Source organism: Pelophylax lessonae, assembly GCF_965119305.1.
Source record: "Pelophylax lessonae genome assembly, chromosome: 3".
In the NCBI taxonomy this organism is placed as follows: Eukaryota; Metazoa; Chordata; class Amphibia; order Anura; family Ranidae; genus Pelophylax; species Pelophylax lessonae.
Genome location: NC_138770.1, coordinates 30,329,061 through 30,345,099, shown reverse-complemented (window position 1 = coordinate 30,345,099; position 16,039 = coordinate 30,329,061). Strand labels below are relative to the sequence as shown.

The 16,039-nt window shown below is 44.9% G+C and overlaps 5 protein-coding genes across 5 annotated transcripts in view; 2 read left to right on the top strand and 3 right to left on the bottom strand.

Moving 5' to 3' along the window:
* LOC309550684 (uncharacterized protein) overlaps nt 1-16,039 on the bottom strand; it is a 1,024,308-nt gene that overhangs the window by 646,433 nt on the left and 361,836 nt on the right. The window contains exon 5 of the mRNA XM_082251019.1: nt 2,194-2,785. Within this exon, the coding sequence (XP_082107145.1) occupies nt 2,194-2,785 (592 nt within the window). The remainder of the gene's footprint in view (nt 1-2,193; nt 2,786-16,039) is intronic.
* LOC309550755 (uncharacterized protein) overlaps nt 1-16,039 on the top strand; it is a 318,095-nt gene that overhangs the window by 183,969 nt on the left and 118,087 nt on the right. The gene's annotated exons all lie outside the window — the stretch shown is intronic.
* Nucleotides 1-16,039, top strand: part of LOC309550736 (uncharacterized protein) — an 851,482-nt gene that overhangs the window by 790,499 nt on the left and 44,944 nt on the right. The gene's annotated exons all lie outside the window — the stretch shown is intronic.
* The window catches only part of LOC309550715 (uncharacterized protein), a 523,380-nt gene that overhangs the window by 480,435 nt on the left and 26,906 nt on the right, over nt 1-16,039 (bottom strand). The gene's annotated exons all lie outside the window — the stretch shown is intronic.
* On the bottom strand, nt 2,798-4,621 carry LOC309549872 (uncharacterized protein; the record flags this gene model as incomplete). The annotated part of the gene is made up of 3 exons (XM_082250367.1): nt 2,798-2,804; nt 2,890-3,384; nt 4,602-4,621. 3 exons carry the CDS (start codon nt 4,619-4,621, stop codon nt 2,798-2,800), a joined length of 522 nt encoding a protein of 173 aa, XP_082106493.1.

The following is a 16,039-nucleotide window of genomic DNA, read 5'->3' as shown; positions in this document are numbered from 1 at the left end:
TGGTAGTGAGGGGGATACCGGTCAACAGTTAGTTCCTGTCCGTCCTTTATTATTTTTCATTCAGCATTTGGTAACTAGAATTGTCATCTATATAAAACGTGTGTCTGTTTTTTGGGGCTACATAAAAATGGCGTCCGCCTTTCCTATAAAAATCATCAAGCATTGCACCGTCCAATCAAATTCCCCTGATGAAGACACGTGGTCCCTTGTGTCGTCACACGTAGGGGAGGGGCAAGGACGGACGGAACGCTTCAGATTTGGTTACGAGACTGTCGGGCTGCCGCACGGACGGGTCAGTCAGCTACGGTGTCTCCCACTATACCACCACAGCATCTTCTTCGGTACACTATTTGTACGAATTGCTATTTTAAGGGTGCATGGTATGCACCTTTACATGTGAGTGCAATTGCTTTATTTGAATAAAAGTATTTTAAAGGATTTCAGCACTATTGTCAGTTTTGCTTTGATTTGCATATAACGTTGGATCTGTGGAGTTAACACACTGGTTGGATTACTGCTGTCGGAGTAGAGCCATTCTGATATACCTGTGTAGGATCCCCTGCATATATGCTTTAACACATCTTCAATAAAGTGAGCACCCACTCTCAGGGGGGTGCACAGTGGTTGCTGAGCTGTGACACTCCGGTCACTCACTGCTTGGGATACACCAGCCACTCTGAGGTGGCTCAAGCACTTTGTCTGGAATTTTTTGTTCACCGCCAACACATTGTTTGGACTGTTTTATGGACTGGATTTAATCGATATTGCTACACTGTGCACTTTATCATCAATATTGCTACACTTTGCACTTTATTATTAATATATTGGTTTTCTATTTGCACATTATTTTGCACATTTTTCACTAATAATTTTAAAAATACATGTTTGAAGGTTTATTGATTCTTTTACGCATATATATTTATATTGGTTATTTATCATTATTTATTATTTCGGATACACTGATCACTTTGTTTATTTATTCACATATATATTTTTCATCTGGAATTATTTATTGATATTATAGATATTTTTATGGTCAAGATTTGCGCAACACTATTTTTATTTATTTTTTTATTTATTAAGATTTTTTCGCACTTATATGAGAAGTGAAGTGTTTGCAGCATTTATTTGTTTATTTAGAGAGGTTGCTCACAGAGTTCTTTATATATTTTCTTGAATAAACTAAAAAATTTTTAACAGATTTCAACAAAATTCATTACAATTTCATTTGGAGATTTGGATACATCCGAATCTAGGAATAACCAAAAATTTGTACGAATTTCACGTGTCTAACACTTAATGGCCACCCGCTAACAGCTGGGTGCCCAGCCAATGCAAATGGCCGCCGATGGCAGGGCCCACTCTCCAGGCATGGATCCTCTACATATGTATGTCATAACACCACCCCGCTGATAGCTGGGGACTCAATGACCACTCGGGACATCCTGGAAGACTTCTGGATACCAAAGGAAGCTCCTGACATCTGCACAGCTGCTCAGCAATAGACCCGCCCACCAATACTTCCAATAGGTAGGAAAACTTCATACAAAAATGGTCCTATAAGGGAGAAGGACAAAAAAGCAACGCAGCCTTTGGCTTATCCTGAACATTTATGGGGGTGGGGTCTTATGGGGAGGAACGAGGACGGGGCTACCCAAACGTATGCTACCATGGACATCTGTCAGGAAAGCACATTATGGGCACTAGATGGAACTGACCATTATAGGAAATCCCAATTCACCATGACTGGGGGAATGCGGGTCACATTTCATCAACACATTTATAACAGCTATATCTGTAAGTGTTTGTGAAATCTTCCCACACAAAATGCACTCAGCCAATGAAAGGTAATGACTCCATTTTTATTTTTCTCCTGCTATCAATGGCCAACACGGGACAACACTTCATCCATGTCTTTGGTGATCTCTGATCTCCTTATGAAGGGTTTCTTACATGATGAAGATCAGCCATGGAGTATATATGAGGTGTATATCAGGGTGTGCTTCCCCACATGTCCAATCACATTCATATAGAAGACATTTCCCGCACTCAAGGCACTAATACACCTCCAGGGTTGTGTGGCACCCCTGATGTACAGGAAGACAGGCCTTCAGTGAGGAATATTTCCCTCACTCAGGACAGGAAAGTGGCTTCTCTCCTGTGTGAGATCTCTGATGTGTGGAAAGAGTGGACTTCTGTGAAAAACATTTCCCACACTCAGGACAGGAATACGGCTTCTCCCCTGTGTGAGATCTCTGATGTGTGTAAAGATGGGACTTCTGTGAAAACAATTTCCCACACTCAGGACAGGAATATGGCTTCTCCCCTGTGTGAGATCTCTGATGTGTGGAAAGATTTGACTTGCTTGAAAAACATTTCCCACACTCAGAACAGGAATGTGGCTTTTCCCCCCTGTGAAATCTCTGATGCATGAAAAGACTGGATTTCGCTGAAAAACATTTCCCACACTCAGGACAGGAATATGGCTTCTCACCCGTGTGAAATCTCTGATGTGTGGAAAGAGATGACTTGCGTGAAAAACTTTTCCCACACTCAGAACAGGAATGCGGTCTCTCACCCGTGTGCAATCTCTGATGCTTGGAAATAGTGGATTTATCTGAAAAACATTTCCCGCACTCAGGACAGGAATACGGCTTCTCACCAGTGTGCAATCTCTGATGCATGTAAAGATTGGACTTGGAAGAAAAACATTTCCCACACTCAGGACAGGAATACGGCTTCTCACCAGTGTGCAATCTCTGATGCTTGTAAAGATTGGACTTTGCTGAAAAACATTTCAAGCACTCCGGACAGGAATATGGTTTCTCACCAGTGTGCAATCTCTGATGTGTGGAAAGATATGACTTGCGTAAAAAACATTTCCCACACTCAGGACAGGAATATGGCTTCTTCCCCGTGTGCTTCTCACCCGTGTGCTTCTCACCCGTGTGCGATCTCTGATGAATGTAAAGATTGGACTTCTGTGAAAAACATTTCCCGCACTCAGGACAGGAATACGGCTTCTCACCAGTGTGCAATCTCTGATGCCTGGAAAGAGTGGACTTCTCTGTAAAACATTTCCCACACTCAGGACAGGAATACGGCTTCTCACCCGTGTGCAATCTTTGATGTGTGGCAAGAGCAATCTTCTGTGAAAAACATTTCCCACACTCAGGACAGGAATATGGCTTCACACCAGTGTGCGATCTCTGATGCTTGGAAAGATTGGACTTAACTGAAAAACATTTCCCGCACTCTGGACAGGAATACGGCTTCACACCAGTGTGCGATCTCTGATGCGTGGTAAGAGTGGACTTCTCTGAAAAACATTTCCCGCACTCTGGACAGGAATACGGCTTCTCACCGGTGTGAGATCTTTTATGCCTATTAAGTTTCGATTTAGAACAGAAAAACTTTTTGCACTCAGTACAGGAGAACCTCTTATCTGTTTTAAGGATGGCACTGTCCCTCACAGTCTGAGGTTCCTCAGGATAAGAGGAATACGATGGTCCGACGCTACCCCTCACAGTCTGAGGTTCCTCAAGATAGGAGGAATACGATGGTCTGGCACCGTCCCTCACAGTCTGAGGTTCCTCAGGATAAGAGGAATACGATGGTCCGGCACTGTCCCTCACAGTCTGAGGTTCCTCAGGATAAGAGGAATACGATGGTCCGGCACTGTCCCTTACAGTCTGAGGTTCCTCAGGATAAGAGGAATATGATGGTCTGGCACCGTCCCTCACAGTCTGAGGTTCCTCAGGATAAAAGGAATATGATGGTCCATCTACACTGTGTGGTGCCGGATGGACATTTGAGGTAGCCGGGTTTTCTCCTGGACTATACTGTGTGATGTCCGCATCTTCTACTTTACAGTCTGGAGACAAAATGAGACAATCCTCTGAGGTTTTCCTCATCTCTCGTCCATCTACTAAAATAGAAATAAAAAGATTATTACTAGACATCAGCAGACATCCTAAACCAGGACTCCGCCCACATCAGACAGCTTTGTCTCTGAGGATCTTACAATTCCCCCCCTCAAGGTAACTAGTAAATGGTTCCTCTGATCTCCTACCAGTTAATTACTTTATTCATGGACCTTAGTCAGAGAGTGAGGAAACAACGAGAACTGTCTTTTATAGGAGTGACAGTGATGAGGGGATTATAGGACGAGTGTCCCCTCCCCCTCTATCACTCATTACCATCTTCCCAACACAAGAAGTCCTGCACTTCCTTATTTAGTCCATGATTTAGTCATGAATAACAGTGGGGCTGAGACCCACCAGAGGTCAGAGAGTGAGGATTGGGGGAGAACAACCAAGATGAAGACTGTGCAAAGGGTTAAAGACCGCGCTCATCAATCGTGAATAACCATATGTTAAGTGATCAAATTAATCCATAAGTGATAATAAACCTCCTTAGAATACCACAATCAAAATAGGACAAAAAATTATTGTGAAAAAGTGGGTATAGCCCAGTTCATGTGTGATAGAAAAAGCACTTATCCTTCTCCTTTAAGTTGTGTTCAACCACTCGTGCTTAAGGAGATATATTTAGCCTCCCCCTAACTCCTCCACCAGAGTCCTTATGCACACACTGCTTACCAGATGGATTTGACCCCCATTACAAGCAGTCAAATCAGGCACCAAATACACAGAGATCGATTCTCCTTGGGATTCCCCTCAGCAGGTCCATATACATATGCCAGCAGTCAGACAATCAATTGCAGATGAGAGAGATAAAAGAAAATCTCATGGTGTAGTATATTAAAAGTGTCAATTTTATTGAAACATATGTAGACTTACAGTTTAAAATGTCCACAATCATCCGGCTAGCTCAGCTGGAAAAAAATATTTCTAAGCAGGGGACGCCATTCCACATTCCACCTGTGTTCCAAGTAACCATTAGTGACTTATGGCGTTCCCTAGTCCCAACGCGTTTCGCCAGCACATAACTGATGTCCTCAGGGGTCATTGGTTTCAATAAAATTGCCACTTTTAAAATTCTACACCATGAGAAGTTCTTTTATCTCTCCCATCTGCAATCGATTGTCTGACTGCTGGCATGTGTATATGGACCTGTTGAGGGGAATACCAAGGGGAACCGATCTCTGTGTATGTGGTGCCTGATTGGACTGCCTATAATAGGGGTCAAATCCATCTGGTAAGCAGTGTGTGTATATGGACTCTGGTGGAGGAGTTTGGGGGAGGCTACATATATCTCCTAAAGCACGGGTTGGTTGAACACAACTTAAAGGAGAAGGATAAGTGCTTTTTCTATCACACATGAACTGGGCTATACCCACTTTTTCACAGTAATTTTTTTTGTCCTATTTGGATTATGGTATTCTAAGGAGGTTTATTATAACTTATTGATGAATTTGATCACTTAATGTATGGTTATTCAAGACCTATGAGTGCGGTCCTTAACCCTTTTGCACATTTATTGAGCAATTCTTTGTTTTTTTGACAAGCTGCTCATCTATTTATTTATATATATATATATATATATATATATATATATACACACCACATATCCAATGAATGTATTTATCTTCTTCTCACACATTATAATAGATTTTAGGTTAATATTAATTAGATATATCACCACAAATTCACATTATTATCCTATGAACAGTTGCATTAGTGATTAGCACAAATTTTTTTTACAAGATGAAGACTGGACTGATCCTGAAGACCACCATCATTGGGTTTCTGACTCCTCCCTCATTATCACTTTCTGTTTAAGGTTCCAAAGTCTGAGGATGATCTCACATTATTATCACCATGTAAAAGTCTGTCCTCCAATCAAATCATCAGATATAAAATGTCCAGCTGGTAGGAAATGGGAGTAACAAAAGAGAATCCATATTATGTGTGTATATAGCAGTGGGTGGAGGGGAGAGAGCAGAAGTCAGGACTATGTAATGTACAACATAGAGTATATAGTGCAGGGGTCAGGAGTATGTAATGTACAACATAGAGTATATAGTGCAGGGGTCAGGAGTATGTAATGTACAACATAAGAGTATATAGTGCAGGGGTCAGGAGTATGTAATGTACAACATAGAGTATTTAGTGCAGGGGTCAGGACTCCTAATATTTGTGTTCAGTAATCAGTTGCAGATGTCCCACACTGCTGCCTCCCATCTCCTGAGACTGCACTCAGTGACTTGGGTGTGAGACTATACAGACATATCTCTCCACCCGGCACAGCCAGCAAATAACAGAGCAAGTAACCCCGGGAAAATTGTTCTGTCAGATCTTGCTAGACCCGGGCCTGGGGCCGAAGAACCAAGGTACATACCCCAGGTGTCTAGATCAAGCAACGTCTATGGTAAAAATCAACATTTTGCTGCCAGCTGAACCCCAGAATCTCTATAAATCCAGTCTAGAGACATAAATTGTGTCTGCAGCACAGAGAAGGAAGATTATCCACGAGAAATACAGGATGGGGAACACAGCTCAGGAAAGTGACCAGGGGAGTACAGGCTGATATCACCCAGTCCCCGCCCTACTCTGGACCAATCAGCGAGCAGTATGGGTGGAGGAATGTATTTAGTGTTAATGGCCCACCTGTACTGATCTCTGTAGGAGTGTCCTCCTCTATAAATGTCCCCGTTATTCCATCCTCCTCCATAGACTGCTGATTATCCCTCACATACATCTCTTCTTCTTCTGCTTTAACCTCAAATTCTATATCGATTGGATCTCCACTCTAAATCAAGAAAATGAGAGAAAATATCATCTGGAAGATATAAGCTTTAATATTGGGATAGATATATATGTGTGTATATGTAGCACTGATATTCTCCCATGCTGATGTGTGTTTGTATAGTTTAACAAAACGTCTATGGACATTACTATGTTTGAGTATTTGGAGCCATCTGGTGACCAAATACTGGTAATGCAGATATGTTTTTTCCTGAATGAAGCACAAAAGACTAGACAGGAAGTGACTGTTGGTTTTGGGAGGGTTGGTGACCTACCCATGAACACCTTCTTGTGCAGGGCATGCTGGGTAGGGGATAAAAGGAGCCGGAGCAGCCATTTTGGGTCTCTTGGAATCGTGTGGCCTGCCTGAGAGGACATGTGGGGAGACGGTGGCCAGATTGCAGGGACCCAGAGACACTCATCTGAGCATCGTAGGACGGGATCCACCCAGTGGGGCTGAATGGAGCGATTGGCCCAGCTGACGGAGAAGCAAGTTTCAGTCACTGGATGAAAGTCACCACACGGAGCCTCTATCCAGTGGGTGAGCGGGTCACGGCCCACAGTTTGTTACATCTCACATGCAGTTAAGACTCATATACAGGCCTCACTGGAAATGATAGTTTCACAAAGGAGCAGAGTAACTGATACTGAGAAGGTTTGAGGCCTATCTACCCTGATGCCGCAAGAAATGTTAAAATAGTTGTTACAGCTACACCAGAAGCATTTTCACTTCAATTTAACTCACCAAAACTGGATTACAAATCACAAGGAGCCACTTTAGCTAGCGAAGAAAAGAAGATCCAGGACTAAGTACTCAAAAAGTGAGATCTCACACATAGCTTATAAAGTAGGGGGAGCTCCCCAGGTATAGACATGTATATATATATATATGTATACTGCTTCTTTGTAATTGTTTATATTGAAACCCATTGTGCTGTTGTCTTATCCTGGAGTGACAATACAGGTATTTTGTACTATCTTACAATGTATTGTATTGCATTGCATCACAGCTGTGCTAAGGGGATTGAGCCAAGTTAGTGGGGTTTATTGGTAGAGTGCAGGCCCAGATCAAACCAGCAGCCTCTTCGGGGGTCAGTGTTACATATATACACACACACACACACACACACACACACACACACACACACACACACACACACACACACACACACTATAAAAAAAACACATCCTCTCCAGAAGTCCATGTTCTAGATACTCCAACCCACCAACCTTGTAACATTGAGGGATGGTGTGACCTTCCTGTGTGGAATCCCGGGAATACAGAGGACGGGGACATCTCTCTGGTGGGTTTCTGTAGCTGGAGGACTCCTCCATGGTGTCCTGATACAGATCTTTGTGTTCTTTTAGATACTCCGACTCCTCAATCACCCCATCCTCATCATCCTCCTCTTTTATCTCTTCTTTAACCTCAACTTTAGAATGTCTCAGGTTTCCACTCTGAATATATAATAAAAATGAAATCAATTGTAGTAATGCAGATAATGTACAGATCCTAATGATACTATCAGTGATTGTTCCTCATCTACCTGATGATGGTGAGGGATGGTGTGACCTTCCTGTGTGGAATCCCGGGAATACAGAGGACGGGGACATCTCTCTGGTGGGCTCCCATTACTGGATCCATCTGTAGGAAACACACACACTGACTGAATACATTGTTTCTATGTGTTTATCAGATGAAGGGGATCTAGGTGGAGCCTCTGTGCTGCTCTTAAAGTCTCCTCTTACCCGATGATGTGAGGGGCGGCGGATTCTCCATCATGACGTCCTTCCCAGCACCGCTCACCTCTCCTGTCAGCAACTCAATGGTCTCTCTGGTGACTTCTCAAATCTTCTTTTTATCTCTCTATTCTATCAGGGAAGGAGGTGGAGGCAATGTGATGGTCATATGATCTCCAGACTTCACAGGAGGAAAACTCTAGATTTGAACACAAATAGTAAAATCAAATGACATTCCCAGAATCCTCCTCACCTCACTGGTCAGGTCTCTTTTTTTATTTAAACCCCACTTCATGCTGAGGTTTCTGATATTACATACAATGCAGGTCCAACAGCCCTACTTTGAAAGTAAGGAGGCCTGGGGTTCAGCCCACATCCTAAGAGCACCAGAAATAAAGAGTCGGATAGAGGGATATTGGAAGCAAGAGCTGTGAGGTCAGTGTGATGTAATAGGATTCTCTGACTCTGATTGGAGGGACATTAGGAGGAGGAGCTGTGTGCTCAGTGTCATGTCATAGCAATGGGGGAACTACCAGGGTTGCAGCAGTCGCACTTGGGAAGGGGTCCTGGAGTTCTGCCACTGTAGGGGGGCTCGTTGCTGCTCGGGAGATAGTACACTGGTCATTAATGTGCACTCTCACAGGCACACAGTCCCCGCCCATCCATCCTCTCCACCTGCAGTCACGGGTACTCACAGACACACAGGCCCCGCCCATCCTCTCTGCCCGCCCATTGAGTTCAGTAGGGTAGGGAGATACAATGTCAGTAGACTGAAAGAGAAAATCAGCTGACCCGGGCTGGGCCAGTAGAGTGAAGGGGGAAGAGCTCTCCACCGTGTGAGGAGACCCCATGATGGAATAGGAGTTACTGGAGACATAGGAAGAAAGCCGAAGATACACAGAGACCTAGCAAGGAGGAGGGACCGAGTGATCTGCAAGGGAGTGACACTGATCCCATCCCTCAATATCAGCACTGCCAATGATTCCCCCCTCCCCCACACACACCACTGCTGCCACTGATCCAATCCCATTCCACTCCCCCAACCACCACCACTTATCTCATTCCATCCCATCCCACCACCACCCCTGCCACTCATTCTATCCCCCCCACCACTGCCACTCATCCCATCCCCTCCACCATTGCTGCCTCTCATCCCATCACAACACCACTGCCACTTATCCCATTCCATCCCCCCCTCCACCACAGCTGTCAATCATCCCATTCCCCCACCACCACCTCTGCCACTCATCCCAGGGTCGTAACTAAAGGGGGTCCCAATTGCAATGGCCCCTGTGTTTCCCCTGTACACCTGGATAAGGGGGGAGGGGGCATATAGAGGAACAAATCTCCTCCATTTTTCTCCTGCAGCTGCTAAAAGCCAAGTTCTCCTCCTCTCCCTCCCATAGGCATTCAGCGGCTGCAGGAGGAAAATGGAGGGGATTATTTTCCTCTATGTGTCACCCCTGCTGCCCTCCTATCCAGGTCCTGCTGCCCTCCAGCCCCGGGAAAAGTGGGAAGGGCCTTAGTCGGGGCTCAGGGGGACCCTTTGTGGTTTCTTGCACTGGGGCCCCGAATGTTCCAGTTACGCCTCTGTGTCATAGGATTATCTGACCCTGATAGATCCTGGCTTTTCTGATTACCCACTCTTGCTTCCAAACCCTGGCTTCTGTTTTTGACTACATTCCTATTCTGTGTTATATTTGCTATTACATTAAAGGTGTGATTTTAACTGCATTTTCTGTCTCTGCCTGGTTTATGGTTCCTGACAGATGTGCTCTTGCTCCTCATTCCAGCATCCTGGTTTTGACTGTGATGCATTCTGTCTGTCCACCTGCAAGGTGATTGATGTGGTAAGTCTCTGGGTGGAGACCAAACCTGTTTGAAGCCAGCCAAGCCTGCAGTCTCATGCTTGTGATATTGTGATTGTAACACGTGCTCCAAGTTGTCTGTTTGTCTGCCCTGCTTTGCTGTTTGGATTCCCTTGTTGAAGGCCTTGGTTCGGATATTGACTACTCTCTGAAGTCTGCCTGCCTTTTAACTACACATTTGACCCTGACTATTCTGAACCTTGCCTGCCTTGTAACTGGACTGTAATTGAACCACCCTGCCTATCTACCAACCGCAAGTACCTGGTTGCTGTGCTCAGTTCGTTCCTGCCCTAATGTGGTGGTCAGGCACCATAGTATTGTGTAGAAGTCCTGGGGGAAACTGAGTACTAGTAGGCCTGCTTGCCTTATGGGAAAGAGGCTGCTATAGGCGAAGAACACAGAAGTCAGCTATAGTGTCTGACCACCTACATTAAGCGTGACATTGTTAGTATAGATGTAGTAATTCTATAATAGACTGATGAGATAAGGTCATTGCTGAAAAAGGTGACATCACCAAAATTAAGGAAATGTTTTAGCCCTGTAGGTTTCCACACTATATATAGCTGGGGAGCACACATCTTTCTATAAGTGGGTTCTTTATTTAAGTGGGCGCACTTCGGCTCTACACTTCAGCGATTGCACAAAGCGAGAATACACAGCAAACTACTTTGAAAAAATACCAAACTGACTGCAGTGACCTTGTTTCCCCATTAAGCTCTCCTTCCTTCCTGTAACATGCGCTTTCTACCAATCCTTCTGACAGTTGTGTCCTCACTCCTTAATCTCTCTTTCTTCACCCCTCTTCTCCATCCTGCAGCCTGTATAGATCACCCTCACTTCTGTCCTCTCCCTATTACTGCACTCACCTGCTAATTCTAAACCCACATGCTAATAAAACCTCCAGAACCCTTATGTATGTCCCTTCATATAAATTGCAATCCCATATTACCTCCCTCACCCTTCTGCTTCTCCCAACCTCTAGAGATTAAACCCTAAAGCCTGGACCTCCATCGATTAACTGTACCCAAATCTCCCATCACCCCATGGCCTCTGGCAACAGCGGCAATCCACACAATTTCGTTTCTAACCCTCTTCTTCCCAAAACTAGCCCCCTCTTCTCTTGTGTCCTTTGGAATGCCTGCTCTGTCTGTAGTAAACTAGCTTCTGTCCATTACCTCTTTATCACTAACTACTTGCTGTTACTGAAACCTGGCTTCATGAATCCGACACTGCTGCTTCTGCTTCCCTCTCCCATAATGGCTTTCTCTGGACTCACTTCCCCAGACCCTGTGGATGGAAGGGAGGTGGAGTAGGATTTTTTCTAGCCCCACATATCATCTTTCAGGTACTTCCCCACCTGCCTCTCTGTCACTTTCTTCATTTGAGGCACATTGTAGTTATCAATTTTCTTCAGTTTCTTTTAGAATTGCTGTGATCTATCTGCCACCTGGACCCATATCAACCTTTCTTGATGACTGGCTACCCTACTTTCCCTCTTCTGAAATTCCCAAAATCATTCTCTGTGACTTCAACATCACTGTTAAAACTAACACTCCTGCTACTTCTAAACTTTTCAGTCTAACCTCCTCTTTTGACCTGAAGCAACAGATTCACACTTCCACTCTGATGGCAACACCCTTGACTATGCATTCTCCTACCTATGCACTAGGTGCAACCTCTCCAACAATCCCTTTTCCCTCTCTGATCACCACAATATTAGTTTCATAATCTCCCAGACCTTCACCTCCTCTCCCTCCAACTACCCAACAGTTACCCATAGAAACCTTCACCAACTAACCCACCTGAACCCTTCTCTTCTCTGCTACTGACCACCTCTGACAAAATCTCACCCATGCCCTGCCCCAATCTAACCACTTCTGTCTACAATAGATCTCTGTCCTCCAACCTGGGTGAGCTCGCCCCCATCAGTACAAACAGAATCAGACCACGACCACTACAACCTTGGCAAACAGATGACACCAGAAGTCTCAAAAAATATCTCTTGAGCGCCTCAGGTGTAAGAATAAGTCTTCTAAAGACTTCAACCAATATAAATCTGCCCTCCAAAAATACAATTCCTGTCTCCTCAATGCCAAGCAGACCTATTTTATCACTGTCAGTAACAACTTATCATCCTGTCCACATCAAACCCTTCTCTACCTTCAATGCTACTTCATCCTCGACTGCCTTCATCCACTAACTGATCCACTGCCCAGGAGATCGACAATCACTACAAAAATAAGATTGATACAATTTGTGATCAGATCTCAGCTGTACAGATATCACCCTATATTCACACGGACAATCAACTCTTCCCTTTTTCAACTCTGCTACTATAGACAAGGTTGCTATACTTATTTCAACACCCACCTAACCACCTTCCCCCTGGACCCTGTACCCTTGCAAATATTGCGGTCACCCTCTGACACTATCCTACACTCTGTAACCCACATCTTCAATATCTCCCACTCTCCTGGCCTCGCTCCCATACTTAAAAAGACCTTCATTGGACCCCACCAATCTGAGCAACCTACACCCCAACTCCTTGCTCCCCTTTTCCTCCAAACTTCCTCAATGTCTAGTCTGCAACGAACTGAGCCCATTTCACTAAAAATTATCTTCTTGATCCCTTTCAATCACGATTTCATCCTCAACACTCTACAGAAACTGCTCTCCTTAAACTCCCAAATCATCAGCTAATCGCTAAATCCAATGGACACTATTCTGTACTCCCATTTCTGGACCTCTCTGCTGCCTTTGACACAGTAGGCCACCCCCTCTCCTCCTTAAAAAAAACTCCAATCCTTTGGTCCCTGTGACTGTACTCTTCGCTAGTTCTCATCCTACCTATCCCACCACACCTTCAGCGTCACAACTTTACTTCCTCCTCTCCCTTTCTCCGTTGGGGTCCCCGTAGGTTCTTTTGTTGAACCACTCCTATTCCTGATCTAAACCTTTTGCCTGGGTGAGCTTATAGCCTCCATGGCTTCCAATACCATTTCCAAGCTGATGATACCCAAATCTATGTCTCTACCCCTCAGCTTATTCCATCAGTCTCCTCACATATAACTAATTTACTAACAGACATATCAGCCTGGATGTCACATCACTTCCTCAAACTCAATCTATCCAAAACCGAGCTCATAATATTTCCTCCCACACGTGTCCCTTCCCCTGACTTCCCTAATATATGTGTGTATCATCATCTGCTGGAGATAAAATACATCACAGTGACTATGGAGGAAGAGGACGGACATGACGGGGGAGTTACTGGGTGTAAATAGAAAGAAAGAAAGAACTTATTACCTCCTCTGCTATGTCTTCCAGTAATGTCTCCTCACTACTTCTTACCTCATGGAACTTCCTGTCTGTAGCTGACATCACTTCCTGTCTTCCATAGAGACTTCCTGTCTGGGTAGAAATAAGATCCCCACCTTGTGGATCTCAGAGAATCTGCAGCCCTGAGAAACGTCTCGTAGTGTAAGGTGACCAGATTTTTAAAATGAAATCCGGGGACATATTTATTTATTTTTTTCTGGCAAGTGGTAAACTATTTTATATACGCATATTTTCTTCTAATGATATATGTGGTGTATGTGGGATGTGTTTATGGAATGATTGTATGATATATACGTTATTTCTCACATTTCCTCCATGAGATAGAAAAAAGAAAATAAAGAAACTGTTTGGAATTTTTGGGATAGGACTACCAAATGTTAGGAAGATAAGATAGAGGAAAAACTTGGAGGGGGGGGGGGGCTAAATTCACATCCAACCCGGGCAGGAGTAATGGTGTCACCCTCTTTGCAAAAGGTAAGAAATATTGCAGAGCTGCAATGCGAAAATAGTGGTGAAACACCCCCCCCCCCCATAAAATGTAAAATTTGCACATCAATTGTACATTGTATTATGATTATATATCGGGGGGTCATACCACTATTTGCACATTGCAGCTCTGCAATATTTCTTACTTTTTGTAGAGAGGGTGACACCATCACCCCTATATTCTAATACACGGGATGATTAGAATCTCTGTTATTATTATTGTATGTGGGGGGGTTTCACCATTTTTTGCACATTGAAGCTCTGCAATCTCTCTAAATATTTTTGCAGAGGGGGTGACACCATCACTACTATGTTGCAATACATTGGTGGATTTGCACTGGATATTCATGTATAGGTGTCACCATTGCACTTATAAATCCATTTGGAGAATATTATAGATGAAGTGTAGGGCAGTGCTGCATTTTTGGCTTTCTATTGTTGCACGTTAGATGAGGGAACCAGCTAACAAGATTCTCTTATTGCTTTTGAGATTTTTTTAGTTGCATAGTCGTTGTTTTACTTGATTTGTTGTGTCCCCTGTGTACTGGTAACCAGTGGCCCTGCATATTGGTGGTCAGTGTGCCCCCTGTATGCTTCTGCTACATGCAGGGTGCAGGAAGATGCTACGTGCAGGGTTCAGGAGGATGCTCCGTGCAGGGTTCAGGATTCCGGAGGAGGCTACGTGCAGGGTGCAGGGTTCAGGAGGAAGCTATGTGCAGGGTTCAGAAGGATGCTCCATGCAGGGTTCAGGATTCCGGAGGAGGCTACATGCAGGGTTTAGGAGGAAGCTATGTGCAGGGTTCCGGGTTTAGGAGGAAGCTACTTGCAGGGTTAAGGAGGAGGCTACGTACAGGATGCAGGGTTCAGCAGGAAGCTACTTGCAGGGTGCAGGAGGAGGCTACGTGCAGGGTGCAGGGTTCAGGAGGAGGCTACGTGCAGGGTTCAGGAGGATGCTCCATGAAGGGTTTAGGGTTCAGGAGGAGGCTACGTGCAGGGTGCAGGGTTCAGGAGGAGGCAACGTGCAGGGTTCAGGAGGAGGCTACTTGGAGGGTTCAGGAGGATGCTTTGTGCAGGGTTCAGGAGGATGCTCTGTGCAGGGTTCTGGAGGATGCTCTGTGCAGGGTTCAGGAGGAGGCTACGTGCAGGGTTCAGGAGGAGGCTACGTGCAGGGTTTAGGAGGAGGCTATGTGCAGGGTTAAGGAGGATGCTCCATGCAGGGTTTAGGAGGAGGCTACGTGCAGGGTTCAAGAGGAGGCTACGTGCAGGGTTCAGGAGAAGGCTATGTGCAGGGTTCAGGAGGAGGATCTGTGCAGGGTTCAGGAGGAGGCTACATGCAGGGTTCAGGAGGAGGCTACTTGCAGGGTTCAGGAGGATGCTCCGTGCAGGGTTCAGGAGGATGCTCTGTGCAGGGTTCAGGAGGAGGCTACATGCAAGGTTCAGGAGGAGGCTACATGCAGGGTTTAGGAGGAGGCTATGTGCAGGGTTCAGGAGGATGCTCCATGCAGGGTTTAGGAGGAGGCTACGTGCAGGGTTCATGAGGAGGCTACATGCAGGGTTCAGGAGGAGGCTACGTGCAGGGTTCAGGAGGAGGCTACGTGCAGAGGGCAGGACTATTACCTATTTTTTTTCTTCTGTATGTAATGACAGTATACATGTAATTTTCTTGTGTGTGTGTGTGTGTGTTTTGTCAGTATATGTGTGCATATTATTTTCTGTGTGTGGGTTGGTCTGTGTAAGGTCACTCACACACAGCCTGTATAAAACATATACACCTCACATCACTCACACACCAGAGAGACACTACAGGAGATGGTGAGAGACTGCAGACACATTATTACAGGAGATGGTGAGAGACTGCAGACATGGTACAGAAGATGGTCAGAGACTGCAGACACA